The 20,557-nt window shown below is 47.2% G+C and overlaps 1 protein-coding gene across 1 annotated transcript; it reads left to right on the top strand.

The window, feature by feature from the left end:
- Positions 1-6,021: 6,021 nt before the first annotated feature.
- LOC118575600 (negative elongation factor A-like) lies at positions 6,022-19,787 on the top strand (the record flags this gene model as incomplete). Its single annotated transcript, XM_036176078.1, has 4 exons — positions 6,022-6,453; positions 15,202-15,373; positions 17,046-17,207; positions 19,611-19,787. Coding segments are annotated over exons 1-4 (943 nt in total), but the record flags the coding sequence as incomplete, so codon positions are not given.
- Positions 19,788-20,557: the final 770 nt, after the last annotated feature.

The following is a 20,557-nucleotide window of genomic DNA, read 5'->3' as shown; positions in this document are numbered from 1 at the left end:
GGTAGAGAGCCTTCTGGGCAAAGTTAGCGCGACCCATCTCTTAAAAATGAAGTCTTAGCTGGGCGGTGGTTCTTGCCTGGGATGGTGGGATTGGGGAGGTGACACGGGCGGCGAGTTATAGTTCATCTGGGGCCAGAGATGAGACTGTACAGAAAGAAGCGTTTATCTGTGTTCTCCTAATTGAAACATTTTCGTGTAGAGAGGAAGACTGCTTTTAAAAACTTAGCATGGCACTAGATGTACAACGCAGAGGAAGCTCAGGGATGTGTAAGGCTCAAGGCACTTCTCGAGGATCCCTGAGTTATTCTATAAATAGTTACTGGCAGGGAAGATTGTGTTGCCTGCTTCAGGGAGTGTGTGAACTTAAGGGATTTAGCATTTGGTAGCTGACACCTGTAGTGGAGTAGCCTGGTACCACTGAGTTCAAGTCCCCAGAACCTACATGACAGAAAGGACGAACCCATTCCACAGCTGTTCTCTGACTGCCACGTTGCAGACAGTGGCCTGTGCATGCTCTCCCCCCACATACATGAATAGAATTTTTAGGTTAAAAATATAATATATTCACTGTGACATCCATGGGTGGTAACAATCTTTAAAATGTTGGAACCTAGGCTGGAGAGATGGCTCAGCAGTTAAGAGCACTGGCTGCTCTACCAGAGGTCCTGATTCAATTCCAGCCATTTGCTTCGTGGCTCACGCCATCTGTAATAGAATCTCTTGGTGCCGTTGCTGGCCTGTGAGCATTATGTGCATGCAAACTGAGTACAGTAACTGAAATAAGTCTGTTAAAAGATGTTGGAACCGCTGAGAAAGAGGCATGAGCGTCTGGCTCCCCTGGCAATGGGAGGGGAAGAAGGTGTCCTCTCTCCCTCCTTCTATGCTGGTGGCAGGAGGGAGAGCTGCCCTGCCTCATCAGGTACATGACTCAGCAGAGTGGGCCTGCTCCCTGGGCTGCACAGTAGAGTGATCCTGTTGGTGGAGGCACAGGTGAGCTGGTCCTGAGGTGTGCTGGATACCTGACCACATCCCCCATGTCTGCCATGTGGTGGTTAGGGAAGGGAAAGATGCTTCCCCTTGCCTGCACTTTATGGTGGGGCGAGGGAACTGACCTTTAACAAGCTAACGCACTCGGGGAAGTGGACACACCTCAATGGGCAGCACAGCAGAGCTGGCCCCTATTGCCAGGGTGTGGGTGAACCACCCGAGAAGTGTGAGAGTGGGGAGGTTTTGGATTCTGCTACTCCTCGGCCATTATGGTGATGTGGTAGGGCAAAGGAAGATGCCCCAACAAGAGTGTTCCCCAGTTGCAGCACTTGGGAGAAGTGGGTCCTAGTCACACAGACAGCGCTGGCCCTGATGGATTCAGGTGTGGGGGAGCTGACTCAGAGGGCTGAAAGCAGAATGGCCAACCTTGCCCATGTGGCAAGGGGTGAACATAGCCAGGGGCAAGAGCTGGAGAGCTCCACTGGTGGTGAGGTGGGGGAAAGAAGTTGGAAGACTTGACTAAGCCCTGCAACACCAGGCCAGAACCAGGGTTACGAGTTACCCTCCCCTTATGATCTTGGGAGCCATGTAAAGGGGCAGTCCTGCAGACCTAAAACTGCAGAATTCCATGACAACGTACAGGAGGAGTACCCCACTCCCTGTGAGGGCCAGCATCCATAGTGTAGCAGAAATCAGAGGCCTTGAAGCAGACCAATGAACTTTTTGCAATGAAAATTGTAGTAAAGATTTTACATGTGCGAGCTCACTGTGTCCACTGCAGCTTCCATGATGAGATTTTTTTTTTCTCTTAAATTTTTATTCCATTTGGGGATGGGGAGTTGCAAGAGCAAAGGGCAGCATACGAAGAGCGGGAATGTTAAATGGGGTTTGAGATGCAATGCTGTTGAAAAGACACAAAGAATAAAAGTTTAAATAGTTGGGAGCCACTTATTAGATGTTTGAGACAGGTGCTTGGAGGGTGGCTCAGTGTTTAAGACACTAGCTGCTCTTCCAGAGCTCTGAGATTCAATTATCAGCAAGCCACATGGTAGCTCACAACTATTCTGCATGAATCTGGAGCGCCTCTTCTGGCATGCAGAGCATCATACATAAAATTAATAAAAATGAAATTAAAAAAAAAACAAGATGTTGAGATAATAAAGCCGGGAGGGTATACAACCTTAATCCCGCACTTGGCAGGCCAGAGGCGACGTGGAATCTCTGTGAGTTCTCGTGTCCCAAGCCTGGTTTACAAGAAGTGAGTTCCTGGACACCTAGAGCTGTTTATGAAGAGGAATCTATGTCTCACAAAACACGAAAAATAAAGACGTGTCACTGGCTTCCTAGAATGGCTTGAATTTAAAGTCTGACCACATTGGAGGTGAGGAGGACTGAAGAGGAGCCAGAGCGGCAAGCAGTGCTAGTGGGTGGGGTCTGGGGTGGGCATGATAGGGCCACGACGCCATGGACAAGCCTGGTGTTGTGAGGCTGCCCGCGCACCTGGCAGGCACATGCCTCAAGGCATTTGGTTTAGTTCTGAAGCCTAGACCACGTGTCTAGACTTTGCACTATGTGGCATGACACACGAGAGGACCTGGGCAAGGAAGACAGGGAGATGCGGGAGAAGCAGAGGCAAGAAGAGACACAGCAAGGACGTGAGAGAACATAGATGAGTGGAGAAATGGTTCATTTTGAGTTAAGAGCTAGTTGGGAACAAGCTAAGCTAAGGCTGAAGCTTTTATAATTAATAAGAGACCCTGTTCATTATTGGGGAGAAACTTGGGAGGATCAGAGAGAAGACTTGTTACAGAGCCAGGGGCTGGAGAGGATGGCTCTTCACAAGGCCGAGTTTAAGTCCAGCATCCCAACACATGTGACTTTTTGTTTTTTAAGACTTATTATTTATGTATGTACAATGTATGACTGCAGGCCAGAAGAGGGCACCAAATCTCATTATAGATAGGTTGTGAGCACACTGTTGGTTTGCTGGGAATTGAACTCAGGACCTCTGGAGAGCAGTCAGTGCTCTTAACCTCTGAGCCATCTCGTCCAGCACCTCCCAACATGTGACTTAGAACCATCTGTAAACTCAGGTTAGAAGAACTGAATCTGGGTAAACCAAGTGAAAGAGACGCCATGAATGTGGGGGCTTTCTCCGAACCTGGATTAGGGGAAAAACCAACCCAACGACATGTTTTCAGAGAGATCCTTTACTAAGTGGGGAAGAAAGGTTTTGCTGCCTCACAAGGTGTGATTTTTAAGAGGATGGGAAAGGGGAGGTCTGTATTACGATGGGCTTAGGATGAGGCACTAAAGGAGATGAATAGAGGCACGGGGGGAAGGGGAAGGGGAACCGGGGGGGAAGGGTATTTGTCCACGAGGGCAGGACTGCTCTGGTAGAGAGAGAGCAGCTGGCACACTGGGCAATAGCAGTTTATAAGGGACAGAGGAGACACCTGTTTAGGATGATGTGTTTAATTTTAAGCTGAACATGTTTATTGGGGCACAAGGGGGCTTTTGATTGCTGGATTTCAAAACTTCCAAGCTGGACCTCGTAGTCAGCACTCAGGAGGAGGAATGGCCAAAACAGGAATATGACCTGGTTGCTAGCTTTAGGAACTGTATATCTACTCGTTTGGTTTGTCTTTTCTGGAGCTGAGGACCAAACCAGGGCTTCCATTTGCTAGGCAAGCACTCTACACTTGAACTAAATCCCAACCCCTTGTAATTAGTGGGTTTCATTTTTTTTTTTTTTAGCAAGGCAGAGGGCATGGGGAGAAGGGCAAGTCCTGCCAAGAGGAGCATACGCATTCAGTGGCTAGTGCCTTCACCAGTACACAGTGGGTACAAGACATAGAAGCAGGAAAACAAATACACAAAGAGTAAAAAAAAAAATTAGTGATGTTCTTTAAAACAAACAACAAGTGAGGCTGTCATGTGGCCTCATAGTAGCGAGCAGTGCCCCTATGACTGGGTAAAATAAATTGCAATCTTGCTACTTGCTTTGGCTTGTGCCTGGCCATGCATCTTGGTTAGTTGCCATGTGGTGCTGGGAATTGAATTAGGTGCTCTGGAAGAGCATCAGGTCCGCCGCGTTCTCTAACATTGAGCCATCTGTCTAGACCTAGGCTATGCATGGTTGTAAACAATTTTGCTGAGGCCAGGCGGTGGTGGCACATGCCTTTAATCCACATCTGGAGGTAGAGCCCGGCGGATTCTCTGTGAGTTTGAGGCCAGCCTGACTACCAAGTGAGTTCATGAAAGGCGCAAACGCTACACAGAGAAACCTGTCATCGAAAAACAAAAATAAAACAAAAAAAAAACATTTGGCTGAAGGATTTTTGGATTTTAGGATCCCAGATGTCTTATGTTTCAGTGTTATGATGATCTGAAAAGATACTATGATATGGCAGCTCTTATAAAGGAAAGCATGTGATTGGGGTTGCTCTAAATCTCCAGGGTTCAGTCCATGATCCTCATGGAGGAGAGCATGCGTGGGGCATGCAGGCGACAAGATAGCTGAGAGTTCTGCAATTTTTTCAGATCATAGGAGCAGAGAGAGAAAGAGACTTAGAGCCTGGCTTGAGCATTTTGAACCCCACGCCATAAATCTTTCACCAACAAAAGCCACACCTATGTACAAGGGCCACACTCTCTATCCCTATAAGTAGCAGCACTCCTAATGACAAGCATTCAATTATGAGCCGTATGGGAGCCATTCCTATTCCAAACCACTACACCAGAATTGTTTCTAAACACTTCACCCCAATAGAAAGAAATGAAGGTCTTACATCGATTCAACAGGATCAAAAAGCATGCATGTAAGTTCTACTTCCACAAAGCCAGAGCTACCTCCTTCTCAGTCTCACGAGTACATGTGACAGAGCCATGGGTTACTGCCACTGCTGCTGGCACTTTGAAAAGGTCAGAGGACGTGCGTATAGCACACACCTTTCATCCCAGCACTTGGGAGGCAGAGACATGCCGATCTCTGTCTTCTAGGGCAGGTAGAACTACATATATAGTGAGACCTTGTCTAGAAAACTCTACCCCCAAAAGTTACAGGCCAGGTGGTGGCGCCTGTTGGTAACCTCAGCCTTAGGGAGGCCCGGGAATGGGGGCAGAGGGATGGATCTGCATCTCTCCTGACAATTAACCACAGGCACCTCGACCTGGGCATCTGGCTCACACACGGAACAGACCTGTAATGGGACTCACATTCCTAGTACCAACCTGTCTTAGGGTTGCTATTGTTTTGACGCATCCCAGAGGCAGGAGCTGATGCAGAGGCTATGGAGGGGTGCTGCTCACTGCCTTGCTTCCCATGGCTTCCTCAGCCTGCTTTCTTATACAACCCAGGACCAGCAGCCCAGGGAAGGCACCACCCACAATGGGCTGGGCCCTCTTCATTGATCATTAATTGAGAAAGGCCTTAGAGCTGACCCTCATGAGGCGTTTCCTCAACTGAGGCTCCTTCTGATAAGTCTAGCTTATGTCAAGATGACACAGAAAACCAGCAGTACAACTGACCCCTGGTCAACATGACACGCAAACACATTACACTTAAGCCACAAACCTACCTTCCTTTTTTTTTTTTTTTTGTTCGTTTGTTTTTGTTTTTCGAGACAGGGTTTCTCTGTGTAGTTTTGCGCCTTTCCTGGACCTGGCTCTGTAGCCCAGGCTGGCCTCGAACTCACAGAGATCCGCCTGGCTCTGCCTCCCCAGTGCAGGGATTAAAGGCGTGCGCCACCACCGCCCGGCCCCTTCCTTTCTTGTTCATCCCCAAGATCTCACATTTAGAATGTCTGCAGGATGGGCAAGGGGAAGAGGGAGGGGATTCCAGTCTGCGAAGTGAGGCCGTGAGGAACGACGCCAAGGGCCTTTCCAGACCTGCGCCTACAGAGCAGCCTAAGGTGGAACCGAACTCTATCCTCCGTCTCTGGGCGGTGCACCTCGACCACCCCGGGCCTACGTCATTGCCGGGCTCCGGGATGGGGGCCTACGTCATTGCCGGGCTCCGGCATGGGCGCCGCCATGATGCGGTACGGAACCTCCCGGGCCTCCTCCCGGCGCCTCATCGCTCCAACTCGCGCGCCTAAGCTCGAAGCCTCCGGAAGGCGCGGCCGTCAGCAACTGCGCATGTCTGTGGCTCGAGGCCCCGCCCCGCGCCCACGGGCGCCGCCATGTTGGGGTCCTCGCGCCGGACACGTAGGCGTCCGCGTAAGATGCCGGCCGGCGCGCGCTGCTGCCGCCAAGATGGCGTCCATGCGGGAGAGCGACACGGGCCTGTGGCTGCACAACAAGCTGGGCGCCACGGACGAGTTGTGGGCGCCGCCCAGCATCGCGTCCCTGCTCACCGCGGCGGTCATCGATAACATCCGCCTCTGCTTCCACCGCCTCTCATCGGCTGTGAAACTCAAGCTGCTGCTCGGGACGCTGCATCTTCCGCGCCGCACGGTGGACGAGGTGAGGGCGCGGGCCGGCCTCTCTCCGTCCAGAGCGCACATCCTGTCTCCAGCCCGCACCTGCGCCGCACCTTCCCTTTATCCCGCTGGCCGCGCGCGTCTCCGGGGCGGCGCCGCTGGGCCTCCCCCCTCGGCCCGACGCCTCAGCGCCTCCAGCCGCTGGGCTGCGGTCGGGGATCGGGGGTGGTGGGCCCAAGGCCGGAACAGCCCTCAGCCAGGCTGGCCCGGCGCGGAGTACTGGACACTGCCTGCCCGAAGCCTCCTTTGGGTTGGGGCTCTTAGTAACTTTCCAAGTGACTGCTGACGTTAATTTTGTTTCTTTTGCCTCACGGAGTATCAGTCTGCTTAGCTTCCTCTTTATTCTGTGCACTCCAGTTCATTCTTATTCCATGTTGCATCTCTGTGCAAAATGCAAACACACACAAAAAATAAGAGATGTACAGGGTCTCGCTGTGTAGCCCAGGTTGACCAGGTACTGGGTGTCCTCCAGCATCAGTATCTGGAGGGCTGGGATTGCAGGTCTGGGCCACCACATCTGACAGCAAAAACACCGCTTTAGTTTTTCAACATTTCTGGGTACTGTTTTATCATTAAGGTTGGTTTTAGTTTTCGTTACGCTATAAAAAATAAGGCAACTGCATGATTTTTCAGTTTAGCAAATATTAATAGCTAAAAGACCCACTCCTGTTATCTCCTCCATACGAGAGAACAAGGCTGCATCCTCCAAAGCAACTCCATGCTTCTCTATCTTTCCCACAAGAGTAAACATTTATGTTTTTTTTTTCCAGTATTATCAATTTGTGTGCATTCCTAGCAGGAGTATTTAGTTTCGGCCTCATTTGAACTTAATGTGGGAGCATGTTACCATGTTACATGCATTTTCCGTGTGGTGTGGGTGTGTCTTCTGTCAGGAGACTCCTGGACAGATTCATCCAAGTTGCTGCAGACAGTTTGATTTTCCACGCATTATGTGGTGTTCCATTCGCTGAGCACACAGCATTTGGACGATTAGGTTGTGGCAAGTTTTTTCATTCTTTTATTTCTGTTTCATGTCAGCTGGTTCTGTTGTGACTGGTACCAGGTGACGGTGAGCGTGCATTTTTCTAGAAGTAGAAATGTGGTTGGCAGCAGGATTATGGCAAGTGGCTTTTCAAAGTGATATTATCAAGTGATACTAAAACATGTAGGGCAAGTAAATGTGTGGGTATTAGTAGGATGTTTGGTTGAACGTTGTCTCTGCTTATTTTTCTGTTGGGCTTTTTGTGTGTGGGTTCAATTCCCCCCCGCTCCCCGTTGTCTGTTTCTCTTGACTTGCTGCTTTGGAGGAATATTCTTTTTAATAAATGCTGGCTACTGTCTTAGTTCGGTGACATGTTTCTGCAGTTTCACAGATGTGGCTTAGCTTTTTGGATGAAGGTCTTGGTTCTTAGCCAAGTGGTGAACTGCCTCTCCTTCCCTGTGGTCAATGCCTGCTTGGCCTTGAACAGCAGGTGGGGATCTCAGTATTTGCTAATGTGTTATCCTGAGGTCTTTTTAAAATAAGAGTTCATAAGAATTGTGTCACCTTATTTTTTAATTTTTGCTACATTTATTTATTACATTCCTGCACTTTATATACGGAGGTCACAGAACACCTTGTGAGAGTAGGTTTTTTTCTGAAAGTTGAACTCTGGTTGTCAGGCTGAGTGCATTGGAAGTGTCTTTACTTACTGCTAAACCGTCTTGCTGGCCCTTAGGTCCACTCACGTTTGTTTGGCTTTATGTTTGTTGTGTTTGTTTGTTTGTTTTGGTTTTTCGAGACAGGGTTTCTCTGTGTAGCTTTGCACCTTTCCTGGAACTCACTTGGTAGCCCAGGCTGGCCTCGAACTCACAGAGATCCGTCTGGCTCTGCCTCCCGAGTGCTGGGATTAAACGCGTGTGCCACCACCGCCGCACAGCTGTTTGTTTGTTTTTAATAAGAGTCTCTCACTATGCAGCCCTGACTGGCCTGGAACTCACAGAGTTCCATCTTTCTCTGCCTCCTGAGTGCTGGGATTAAAGAAATGCACACTGTGTTTGGCATTGTAACAGTTTTTATCTCACATTAATGCTAGCTTAGTCATCTTTCTCTTGGTGTGAGTGTTGGGTGATTTGAATGAGGATGTCCTCAAAGACTCTGGGATTTGAATACTTGGCTCCCAGTTTGTAGCACTGTATTAGGAGACTTAGGAGGTGTGGCCTTCCTAGGGGAAGTATATTACGGGAGTGGGATGAGCTTTCATACTGATCATTTCAAGTTCGTTCTTTGCTTCATCATTGTGGTGAAGATGTGAACCCTCAGCTCTGCACCAGCCATGAGTTTGCTGCTTGTTGCCACACCTCCCTGCCATGGTGGCTTTCATACTGGAACCCTAAATTCCTTGTTCTATAAATTGCCGTGGTCACGATGTTTATCACAGCAATAGAAAATAACTACTATAGTGTTGTCTTAGTTTGGTTTCTGTTGCCGTGATAAGATACCATAACCAAAAACAACTTAGGGACTAGCTTATTTCAGCTTGAGTTTATACAGTCTGTCCTGGAGGAAGTCGGGGCAGGAACTCAAGGCAGGAACCTAAAAGCAGGAACTGAAACAGAGGCCCTGGAGGAGTGCTGCTTACTGGCTTGTTCAGCCTTTCTTACAAACCACAGGACCACCTGCTTGGAGTAGCACCACCCACACGTGGCTGAGTCCTTCGAAATCAATCACAAGTCAAGAAAATGAGTCTATTGTGGTGGCACAGGCCTTTAATGTGAGCACTCAGGAGGCAGAAGTAGGCGGACCTCTTGAGTTCCAAGCCATCCAAGTGAGACAGCCTCAAAAAAAAATTAAAAAATAAAAAATAAATAAATAAAAGTGGAAGTTGTCCCAGCAGACTTGCCTATAAGTCCAGTGGTATAGAGCACTAACCAGCACAGCTGACTCCTAGTCATCTTGACATACAAACACATTAAAACATCACTGTTAAAACATAATGTCTCCAGTTGTTGTTTATCCCTAAAGTCATGTTAATATCAAAATATAAAATACAGTTCAACTGTTTAGGTCCCTATCTTTTTTTCTTTTCTTTTCTTTCTTTATTTATTTATTTTTGCTTTTCGAGTTAGGGTTTCTCTGTATAGCCCTGGCTGTCCTGGAATTCACTCCGTAGGCCAGGCTGGGCCTCAAACTCACAAAGATCTGCCTGCCTCTACCTCCCGGGTGCTGGGATTAAAAGTGTGTGCCACCACCACAGGGCAAGTCCTATGGTCTTTTAAAAATTTCATCACTTTGGGGCTGGAGAGATAGATGGCTCAGAAGTTAAAAGCACTGGCTGTTCTTCCGGAGGTCCACCACATGGTGGCTCATAACCATCTGTAATGAGATCTGGTATCCTCTTCTGGCATGCAGAACACTGTATATATAATAAATAAATAAATATTTTAAAAAAGATCTACAATAAGCCGGGGTCTCCACAGGCTGCACCTTTGACAATGGTGTCTTGGCCTTTCTGCAGAGACTCAAATCTCAGCCCTTCCCAAGGAGACTCACACATTACCAAGTTCAGCTGCCAGCTTGAGATGCAGCTTTTTCCACCCTCTGGACTACAGCTGTTTGTGCTCACCTGAAGGAAATTCCCCAAAAGGTTTTGCCTCAGTGATGATGTTTCTTTTTAATCACAGCTGATTCTGGTCAGCTCTTACTGACCAGAAACCACAGATTTCTCAATTCAAAATATCACAGGAGCAGACTGGATAGATAGAGTCTTTGCTTCTCTCTGAAAGTTCATACACCAGGCCTCCATTATCTGCACTGGTTTAAACATTCCCGTCTTCCAAGCTCCCATAACAGTTCACTAAGCTCTAAGCACTGAATGGTTTTTCCATCCAAAGCTCCAGTTGTGTCCACAATCCTCCCCAAACAACATGGTCTGTCTGTCACTCATTGCAATACCCCACATCTGATACTGATTTCTATCTTAGTCTGCTTTCTGTTTCTGTAATAAAACACCATCACTAAAAGTGACTTGGAGAGGAAAGCTTGCTTCAGCTTAGCTTAGAGTCCCTTATGGAGGGAAATCCTAGGAACAGGAGCAGAGGGTGTGGCGCAACAATGCTTACTAGCTTGCTCCCTGTGCCTCATTCCGAAGGTTTACTTTGTTTTGTTTTGTTTCCAGACAGGGTTTCTTTGTAGCCCTGGCTGACCTGCAATTCACTCTGTAGACCAGGCTAGCCTCTCCAGTGGCTTCACACTGCTTTCTTATACCATTATAGCCTGGGGCAACACCCTCAACAGTGGGCTGTGTTCTATCACATCAGTCTTCAATCAAGAAAATAGCCAGTGTGGTGGCTCACACCTTTAATCTTAGCATTCGGGAGGCAAATGGATTTCTGTGACTTCAAGGCCAGCCTGGTCTACATAGTGAGTTCTAGTACAACCAGAGCTACATAGAGACCCTGTCTCAAAACAGAAGGAAAGAAAAATAAGTCTGTGGTGGCACATGCCTATAATATTAGCACTCTGGAGGCAGAGGCAAGCAGACTCTGAGAATTTGAGGCTAGCCTGGTCTACATAGTGAGTTCCAGGTCATGAGTTATATGGTGAGATCCTATCTCAAAAAGAAAAAGAAAGAAAAGAAGTAATAGTGCCCCCATGGACTCGCCATGGACCAGTCTGGTGCAAACATGTTCTCAACTGAGAGTCCCTCTTCCCAGAGGACTCCAGTTGTGTCATGTTGACAAAATCTAACCAGCACAGAGGTGTATAAATGTCTCTCTGTATAGTGTTTATATACGTGAATATGTATGTAATTCTCAGACTCTGTACAGCCTTATTCATTCTGTAGACGCTAAGTAAACCACAGTTTTCAACCAATTTCATCAAAGAGAAAGGTCTTTCAGTGGTCTGTTTCAGTTGTTCAGTGAGGGATGCAGAATTAGGTGGAGCTGCTAACACCTTACTGTGAGGTTGGGAAGTAAGATACCTTGTGTAAGGATGCAATGATCACAGAGATCATAGGAACCGACATAGTGGTGCTTGAGTGAATTTAAAGGCCTTGAGGAAATGGGAAGTGCTGCTCCTGAATAGGATGGTACTTAGGAGCAGGCTTTCTTGGACCACCAACCAGCTCCCAAATCAGGACACGGAGACTTATGAAAACTTGGCCTTAGCTTAGGCTAGCTCTTATGACTTAATTTAACCTGTTTCTCTTTATCTCTGTTTTGCCTCAGGGCTTTTTACTTTTCTTTGATTCTGTATGTTCTACTTTTCCTGCTTCCTCTGTATCTGGCTGACTGCTGGCTGCCTGACTAGTTGGCCTCTGGTGTGTCCCTCTCTCCTTTGTTCTCTCTGTTCTTCCTGAATCTAGATTTCTCCTATTTATTCTCTGCCTGACAGCCCTGCCTAGCCCTCTCCTGCCTACCTATTGGCCATTCAGCTTTTCATTAGACCAATCAGGTGTCGTAGGCAGGCAAGGTAAAACAAATGCAGCACATCATTACATAATTAAACAAATGCAGCATAAACAAATGTAACACATCTTTACATAGTTAGAATAATATTCCACAACAGCAAGCTACTTCCCAAACTATAGAAACAACAGAAACATCTGGCTGCCTGGACAGCCACCTAAGGTTCCTTTGCAATGTTGGGGCACATCCATCTTCTTCAGCCTACAGGCCTAGAATATCTGGCAGGCTTTTCTGTGAAGCAGGAATTTTGAAGGACTGTCCTGCCTTGTTTTGGCAAAGTTCAGCAGTCACTTTCCTGTGTGTCCTGCATGTCCAGTGTGTACAGCCCGTTGTCAGCAGTTGAGGCTTTGCCACAGTGAAAGCAAACTCCATATGGAGTTTCTTCAATGCCCATCATCCTTTTTTGAAGTAAAGTGATGCTGCCAAGAACAGATATGTCTTGCTGTCATGAAAAGCCTTAGGTTATTAAACATCTTTAATGCCATATTCTGTAGGTCTCTGAAGCATTTGAAGATCATGTATCTCATCTGACATGTATGTTTGACCTTGAAAACATAGCTAACATGACTATAAGTTTGATTACTATAGATGACTACTAACCTGCATTTCTTAATTATATATTATATTTTTCAATGAGCTGCATAAGCACAATACCCCCAAACAAGAGTAGAAACATATATGCAGTATCCCATAATTTTAAATTTGTATCAATATACCAAAATCCATACTAATGTAAAATATTTGAGGTTAATAGATGTCTTTTTATCCTATATTCTTCTATCTCCCCCTAAACGATGACAAGCATCCATAACCTACTGAGTGACCAAAACCACCACCCCAACTCCTACAAATGTGGGTGTTGTGTTCTCTTGACTGCTTCCTGTTGTCTGAGGATGATGCCATCTTTAAGGGACCCTGAGAAAATTAAGATAATGGTCAAGTCCTAGGAAAAGTAGTTATAACCTTTGCTGTCCAGTCTCAGAACTCTTCCCAGCTGAGGGATCAGTATATATGTCACCTGTCATCTACCTTTTTGTTTATTTCTTTGTCTGTAGCCAAGATTTTCAGGAGATCTCCCCTGACCAAACCTGATCTGTTAACCTTGAAGGAATCCACAGCCTTTTGTTTCTTTTCTTTTCTTTTAAAGATTTACTTATTTATTATGTATACAGAAGAGGGCACCAGATCTCATTATAGATGATTGTGAGCCACCATGTGGGTGCTGGGAATTGAACTGAGGACCTGTGGAAGAGCAGTTGGTGCTCTTAACCTCTGAGCCATCTCTCCAGGCCTGCCTTTTGTTTCTTAATGGAAACAAAAGCATAACCTCTCCCCCAGTGCAATGCATTTTCTGAATTCCATTTTAAAGTTAAGGTATCCCTAAAGTATCTAGGCTGGATTAATTCAACAGTCCCTCTCAGCATCTATTGTTCGCTGATCAACATTCAAAAATTCAAAGCAGCACATCATCACAGAATCCTGACTCCCTGTGTATTTCCCATCTTTATGTGACTTTTTCCTTTATATTACTATTACTTTAATCTCTCTTTAAGGACTTTATTAATTTTAAATTTTAGTTTTTCCTATGACTGTCTATACCCATTTTCTTTTGTCTTTCTTTCTTTGTTTTTTTTTTTTTTTTTTTCTTCCGAGACAGGGTTTCTCTGTGTAGTTTTGGTGCCTGTCCTAGATCTTGCTCTGTAGACCAGGCTGACATCAAACTCACATATCCACCCTGGCTCTGCCTCCCGAGTGCTGGGATTAAAGGCATGTGCCACCACTGCCCGGCTATACCCATTTTCTTTTCTTTTCTTTTCTTTCTTTCTTTCTTTTTTTAATGATTTATTTATTATGTATACAGCATGTATGATCAGAAGAGGGCACCAGACCTTATTACAGATGGTTGTGAGCCACCATGTGGTTGCTGGGAATTGAACTCAGAACCTCTGGAAGAGCAGTCAGTGCTCTTAACCTCTGAGCCATCTCTCCAGCCCCCATTTTCTTTCTTTCTTCAGCCTATGCAAAATTTTAAACACACTGTAACCTGTTTAGAGTTTTTTCCCTCTTAAAAAAACCTTCTGGACCTGTCTTTACTGAGTGTCTCTAAACCTTTTCTGACCATGTGAGCCAGACCTTAACTGCTAAGCTGCTGCTGGTTGCTCTGGTGGCTGGCTCTGGCCCTTCCTTGTGTCATTATTACAGCCAGCCTTAAGACTGCAACCTGGCCTCTCGTTTGGGAGCTGGACTGAGTTTAACTTAGACCCCTTTAAGCATTCATTTATCCCAGCTCTGGGATGTTGGTGTCCCCGGCACTGTGGCAGGTGTTTCTACTAGCTTGTGGTTTCTACTTGTGTTCGTGGTTCTTGCAGAGCATCTTTAAAGGAGCCATATCCACTTCTTGGATCTGTCTCTCTCTTTTGTTTTCTATTTATTTATTGATATTCAGTTTTCTCAGGCCCTATGTTGGAAAATTTGGGCCCCCTGGTTGGAAATCAAATATAAAGGCTTTCCTTTGGGCCGCCAGCCCGCTCCTACAATCATGACACAAGACTTTTGTTGTTGTTTTGTTTTTGGTGTTTTCTGAGACAGGAGGGTTCTAGAGCCTTTCCTGGAACTCACTCTGTAGTCCAGGCTGGCCTCGAACTCACAGAGATCCACCTGCCCCTCTCTCTCCAGTGCTGGGATTAAAGGTGTGCACCACCACCGCCTGGCAAAGAGACTTCTTTTATGAATGCTTGGCCTTACCTTATGCTTGTCCCACTAGGTCTTATAACTTAGCCTGTTTCTCTTTGTCTGTGCTTTGCCTTGGGGCTTTTTACCTTTCTTCCCTTCTATATGTCTCACTTTCACTGTTTCCTCCACGTATGGCTGGTACCTCCCTCTCTTTCTCCCTTGTTCTCTTCTCTTTTCTCATCATCTCCTGAGCCTAGATCCCTCCTACTTGTTCTGGCTGCCTGCTAGCCCACCTACACCTCTACTGTCTAGTTCTTGGCCATTCAGCTTTTTATTAGACCAATCAGTTTCCTTAGGCAGGCAAGGTGAGAAGCAACACATCTTTACATAATTAAACAAATGCAGGATAAACAAAAGTAATACATCTTTACACAGTTAAAGTCATATTCCACAACAGGTTTCACAGTGGTTACTGCCACAGGCCACCCAGAGGCTGCAGTGTGGAAATGGGTAGATCCGTGGCAGGGGGCATTTGAAGCTGCCACTGTTCCAGGAGGACAAAACAGGGCTGGTAGCATGTAATTGGCATCTTCTTCTGTCTTGGCAGATGAAGGGCGCGCTGATGGATATTATCCAACTGGCTACCCTGGACTCAGATCCCTGGGTCCTCATGGTTGCTGACATTCTGAAATCCTTTCCTGACATGGGCTCACTGAATCTAGACCTCGAGGAGCAGAACCCCAATGTTCAAGACATCTTAGGAGAACTTAGAGAAAAAGGTATGTTGTAGCATGAATCTTAAAATGTCTTAATAAAATCAAACCTGAGCCAGTTATTGGGGTGAATGCTGGAAGATCAGAGAAGCAGAACAAGCCTCACCTCGCCAGTTCCTCAGCTGGTCTTGTGTCTTCAGACTGCAAGCTTCTGTGTCCTCATCCCAATGGCTCAGAGCTGAACTGCTGCTCCAAAGCCTAAATGCTGAACCAGCCAAATGCTTCTAGTTTCTGGTCCTCACGTCTTATATATCTTTCTACTTTCTGCCATCACTCCCTGGGATTAAAGGTTGGATTTCTGGGATTAAAGGTGTGTCACCATGCCTGGCTGTTTCTAATGTGGCCTTGAACTCAGGTATTTCTGTCTCTGGGATGCTAGGATTAAACGCGTCTGCTACACCACTGTCTATCCTCATGTTTAATGTTGTGGCCATCCTGTTCTCTGACCCCAGATAAGTTTATTTCGGGGAACACACAATATTTCAGGGAACACAATACCACCACAGTACGTAGCCTGTCTTTATTTTACAGTTGGAGGAAGGGGCCTCATTTTAGAAACTGGTTATCCGTATCACACTGTGAGTGTAGTATGCTTCGCTCTCCGTTCTCACATGCTTCAGTCTTCCCCATGCAAGTGCTATGTCGGGAATTGTATGACTCGGCCATGTTTCCTTGCCACTGCTGTCTCTCCCCATAAGCTCCATGAGGATGAACACCTGCAGGTTATGTCTTCAGATCCTCAAACATATATATCCTGTCCTAAATAACAAATGTAGACTCATAACTAAGAACCAACCAGTAAGTCGCTAGAATCTGAGAGGCAAACAGTTGGTGTGGTTTTGGATCTGCCACAGTGGGAACGTCCGTGCCTGCGACGCTCTCTCCCTCTTCGGGAAATGGAGGCTTGAGGATACGTCCTTCTAAATGGCTGCTTGGGAGGCCCTAGTACTTTTTGGTGTTTTGTTAATTTGTAGTTGCAGACTGGAGCACTGGCCTGCTCTGGTCACCTCCCTTCCTGGAGTGGCTGATTCTCCTGAGAGCAGGAAGATGAGGCAGCTGACTTCTTAGGAGTCTGCTTCCCTCACTCATGTAGCTGATTGGGGGAGCTCCTTGGGGTTTTTCAGGCTCTGACTTCTTGGGGACCACACTGAGTCAGAAAGCACACGTGGATAGTTTTATAAGACATGCAATTGAGTAGTGTCTGTGGCTGACCAGGGCACCAGGACTCTGAGCCAGAGGGAGAGGCCTTTCGTGGTGTTGAGGCTGCCGTGTAGTTAGGATGCAGGAGACTGGTCTCCATGCTGCTGTATCAAGTGTGCTGTGCTCCCTGTACGCCCGTGGTCCGTGGCTTGCAGCTAACATAACTGAGGATCCTTGTCTTCTCTTCTGTGTTTCTTATCTTTAAGAAGTCCCTGGGGAGTCTGATGAGCCTCCTCTAGGTCGGCAGGCCTGACCTCTTGGTCCTGACCCACTTGGATGATCTTGGATTCTAGGGATGTTAGAACTGGAGTGGTGGTGTCCACAGGGGGTGGGAACCAAAGCCAAAGATGCCATGCTGGTAAATAATGAAGCCTACATGGAGCCATCTGCACATCTGCAGGTGAGCTGTGAGGGTCACAGCCTGAGCTCCCTGCTGCAAGGGGCTCTGACTTCCTGTGACACTCTGGTTCTCCACAGGTGGGCGAGTGCGAGGCATCTGCCATGCTGCCACTGGAGTGCCAGTACCTGAACAAGAATGCCCTGACCACCCTTGCTGGACCCCTCACCCCACCGGTGAAGCATTTTCAGCTGAAGCGGAAACCCAAGAGCGCCACTCTGAGGGCGGAGCTGCTGCAGAAGTGTGAGTGTCTGAGTTACAACAGTCCTGCTCTTTGCTCTGTGGTGTTGCTGATGTGTTTACTTTAAAATTAGACATAGCTTGTCTGCTCTGTGTCGGATCTGCTGTTTAGAGACCTTAGGGTTTTCAAGCGTGGTTCCTGTAATCTCACAAAGTGGAATCTGTGCCGGCCAAGGTGGGGTGCGAGGGTGTTGCTTATGTCCTGACCTTGGTCTTGAGCCACATTTGGTCTCTCTCAGAGAAGATGTTGGATGATTTTATTAAATGCTTTCCCAGAGCATTCTTATGACAGTTTGTATGGAAGGCACTACCTTGCTGGAGAAAGTGTCCCTTAGCCAAATAACATTAAAGCATGGGTCTTAAGAAGTCAGGTGTACTGTGTACCTGGGTTGCAGCTTCTTGAGATACTGAGGCAGAAAGATCACTTGAGCCCAGATAAGCTTAAGACCAGCCTAGGCAGCACAGACCTTTGTATCCTTTCTTTTCTTTCTTTCTTTTTTTTTTTTTTTTTTTTTTTTTAATTTTCAAGAAGGGTTTCTCTGTGTGCACCACTAAAGGTGTGTGCCACCACTGCCTGGGTCATAAACTGTTATTTGGCTATGCAGTTAACATAATATTTACTAATATTTGTAAATGATGCTGCTTTTTTGTTTTGAGTTTGGAAAACAGTCTGTGTAGCCTAGGCTGGCTTGAATTCACCCTTCTCCTGCCTCAGCCTCCTGAGTGCTGGGATCACAGGTCTGTCGCAAGCCCAGAAAATACTGTTTTGAGGACTCTAAGAAGAGCCTGGAGCCGGGTGTGTCAGCGGAATGGGGTTTGTACTGCCTGGTAGCTGTGTGGTGCAGGCCGACCGAGCTACTCTTGAAAGGTCTCTTGCAGAGCTGCCCCAGCCCTGCTGTGGGAGTCGGCAGTACTGCCCAGTGCACTCGGGGCTAATCCTCCAGCCTTCCTGAGGAGCCTTCAGGAAAATCTGCTTTTTCTCCTATGTCTGTATGACTCGGGGGAGTCTTGGCCTGAGCCTGTTATAAAGACAGCTGCGGGGACCTGTGAGATATCAGCCCCTCTCAGGCTCCAGGGTCCCTGGGGCGCAACAGGTGACTTGTGATGATTCTGGAGCCACTTACGTGGAAATTTCCAAACACAGAAAGTCTTGACTGTATTTGAACTGTGTCAAGCAACTTAGTGACGGGGGAGGCTTAGACACATGGGCTTACAACACATGGTGGGTTTATTACTTGGTACTGCTTTATTGTGGCTTCAGTCATCTCTTTCTCTTTAACATTCAGCTCTTTCTCATAGTTGGCATTCACTCTGTGCTCACGGAAGACTCTTGTCTTGCTGCTATCTCTTAAATGCCCCATCAGTGCCCTCTTAAATGCCCCATCAGTGCCCACCGTGGTATTTTCTTGGCTTAGGTCATCACTTTAGAAAGCCAATGCAGTTTATAGGGAAATTTAATGTTTTCTGTTGAAGGACACAAGAAGAGAGAAACTTCTGCAATACTACCTCGGTGTTAGTCCTTCCATGACCAAAAGAGTCCCTGGGGAATGGAGCAAAGTCGGGCGGAGGTCTGAGAGTCCACTGGTGAAGACAGGCATCGAGTCGGGGACCATGCGAGGGGAGAGACTTAGCCACGTGCTCATTTCAGGCTCTGTCCATCTAGGTGCTGCCTCAGGATCTGTTCCAAGACAAGCTTTGGTTACCAGGGCGAAGAGAAGGCAGCAGTGGATTGAGCTCCCCCTTTTGGAGGAGATGTAGTGGAGATTAAGTTGAACTTTAACTGTTGCCTAATCATCATGTTCTCAGAAATACCTAGAAGCAGGCCCCCAGGATGAGGCTGGGCAACCCAGAAGCCACGGAGTAGGTAGTTGGCCACCTCTGTCTTTCCTGCCAGGGAAATCAGAGCCTCCCCATGCTGTAATTCACTTCTGTCAGTGTCTGGCCGCCCTGGGAACAGTGATGAAGAGACAGGGCTTATCTGTGTCGCCCTGGCTGTCTTGGAACTTGGTCTGTGCACCAGGCTGGCCTCAGACTCAGATCTGCCTGCCTCTGCCTCCTGAGCCCTGGGATTAAGGATGTGCCACCACTGCCCAGGGAAAAATAGACTTCTCAGAAGCTCTGACAATTACAAAGTAGCAAAAAATTTTTACTACTTCTTAGCTTAATGTTAGATTATACAGCAATGATTTAGAAAATAAATCCCCAGGAACGGTCCCTCCTTTTCCTTTCTTTCTTTTTTGAGGAAGTATTGGCTATAAGGTCAGTGGCCTTCCTGGCCTCATTCCTGCTGGGTTATCAAAGAAGTCCCCTTGGGTAGTTTTTGAGTCACTTTTGTTGAGGTTACTTTATGGGCTGAGCAGCCCTGTGATCTAAGAGACCCTTAAGCCTGTTACCTCTCTCACACAGCCACCGAGACAGCCCAGCAGCTGAAGAGAAGTGCCGGGGTGCCATTCCATGCCAAGGGCCGGGGGCTGCTCCGCAAGATGGACACTACAAGTAAGACTGTGCCTGCTGTCAGGCCAGTGCTGTTCTTGCTTGCCTTGCGGGTGGTGTGCCTTTTCCTCACCAGAAAACCACTCAGACGTTAGTCCTGACAGCTGAGACCCACTGGTGCTGCAGCTAGGAGATACGACTGAGGACAAGACGAAGTGGGGACGGTTCCTTCAGTGGGTGGTCCTCCAGCACTAGGAGACATGTAAGGAAAGGGGAAGTCAGTGCAGGTCACACAGCTGGAGATAATGTGAGCCTTTGTTCTTAGCAAGACTGTCAGTTGGTGTGGCTCACTCTCCTGGTCAGAGTTCGGTATCTGGACAGTTCTTGTCCTACAAGGTTTGGAGGTCTCCAGTGTCTTAGACAACAGTCATCTTCCATTACTCCAGCCTCCGCAGAAAGGATAGGAGTCATGCACATCCAGAGAATCAAGCCTGGGTCTTCCCAACAGACCTTCAGGGATGTTGTTAGGTTTGTGGGTGTGAACCAGCGTCCCGTCCCTGCAGAGACACTGGCCCCAACAGTCTGAGTGGGCTTTTGTGTTGGTTTTTTGTGTTTTGTTATTACTGTATTACTGTATGTGTATGGGTGTTTTGTGTGGGTATATGTCTGTGCACATGTGGCCAGAAGAGGGCATCAGCTTCCCTGGGACTGTAACTAACAATGGGGCTGGGTATTGAAGAATCTCCAATGCCTGTAACCACTGAGCCTTTGCTCCAGCACAGAGTTTGGTTTTGTTGTTTTGTGTTTTCGAGACAGGGTTTCTCTGCGTAGTCCTGACTGTCCTGGAACTCGCTCTGGGAACCAGGCTGGCCTTGAATTTAGAGATCCACCTGCCCACCTGAGTGTTGGGATTAAAGGCA

Source organism: Onychomys torridus, unplaced genomic scaffold (assembly GCF_903995425.1).
Source record: "Onychomys torridus unplaced genomic scaffold, mOncTor1.1, whole genome shotgun sequence".
NCBI lineage: Eukaryota > Metazoa > Chordata > Mammalia > Rodentia > Cricetidae > Onychomys > Onychomys torridus.
This window is presented reverse-complemented; position numbering and strand designations above follow the sequence as displayed.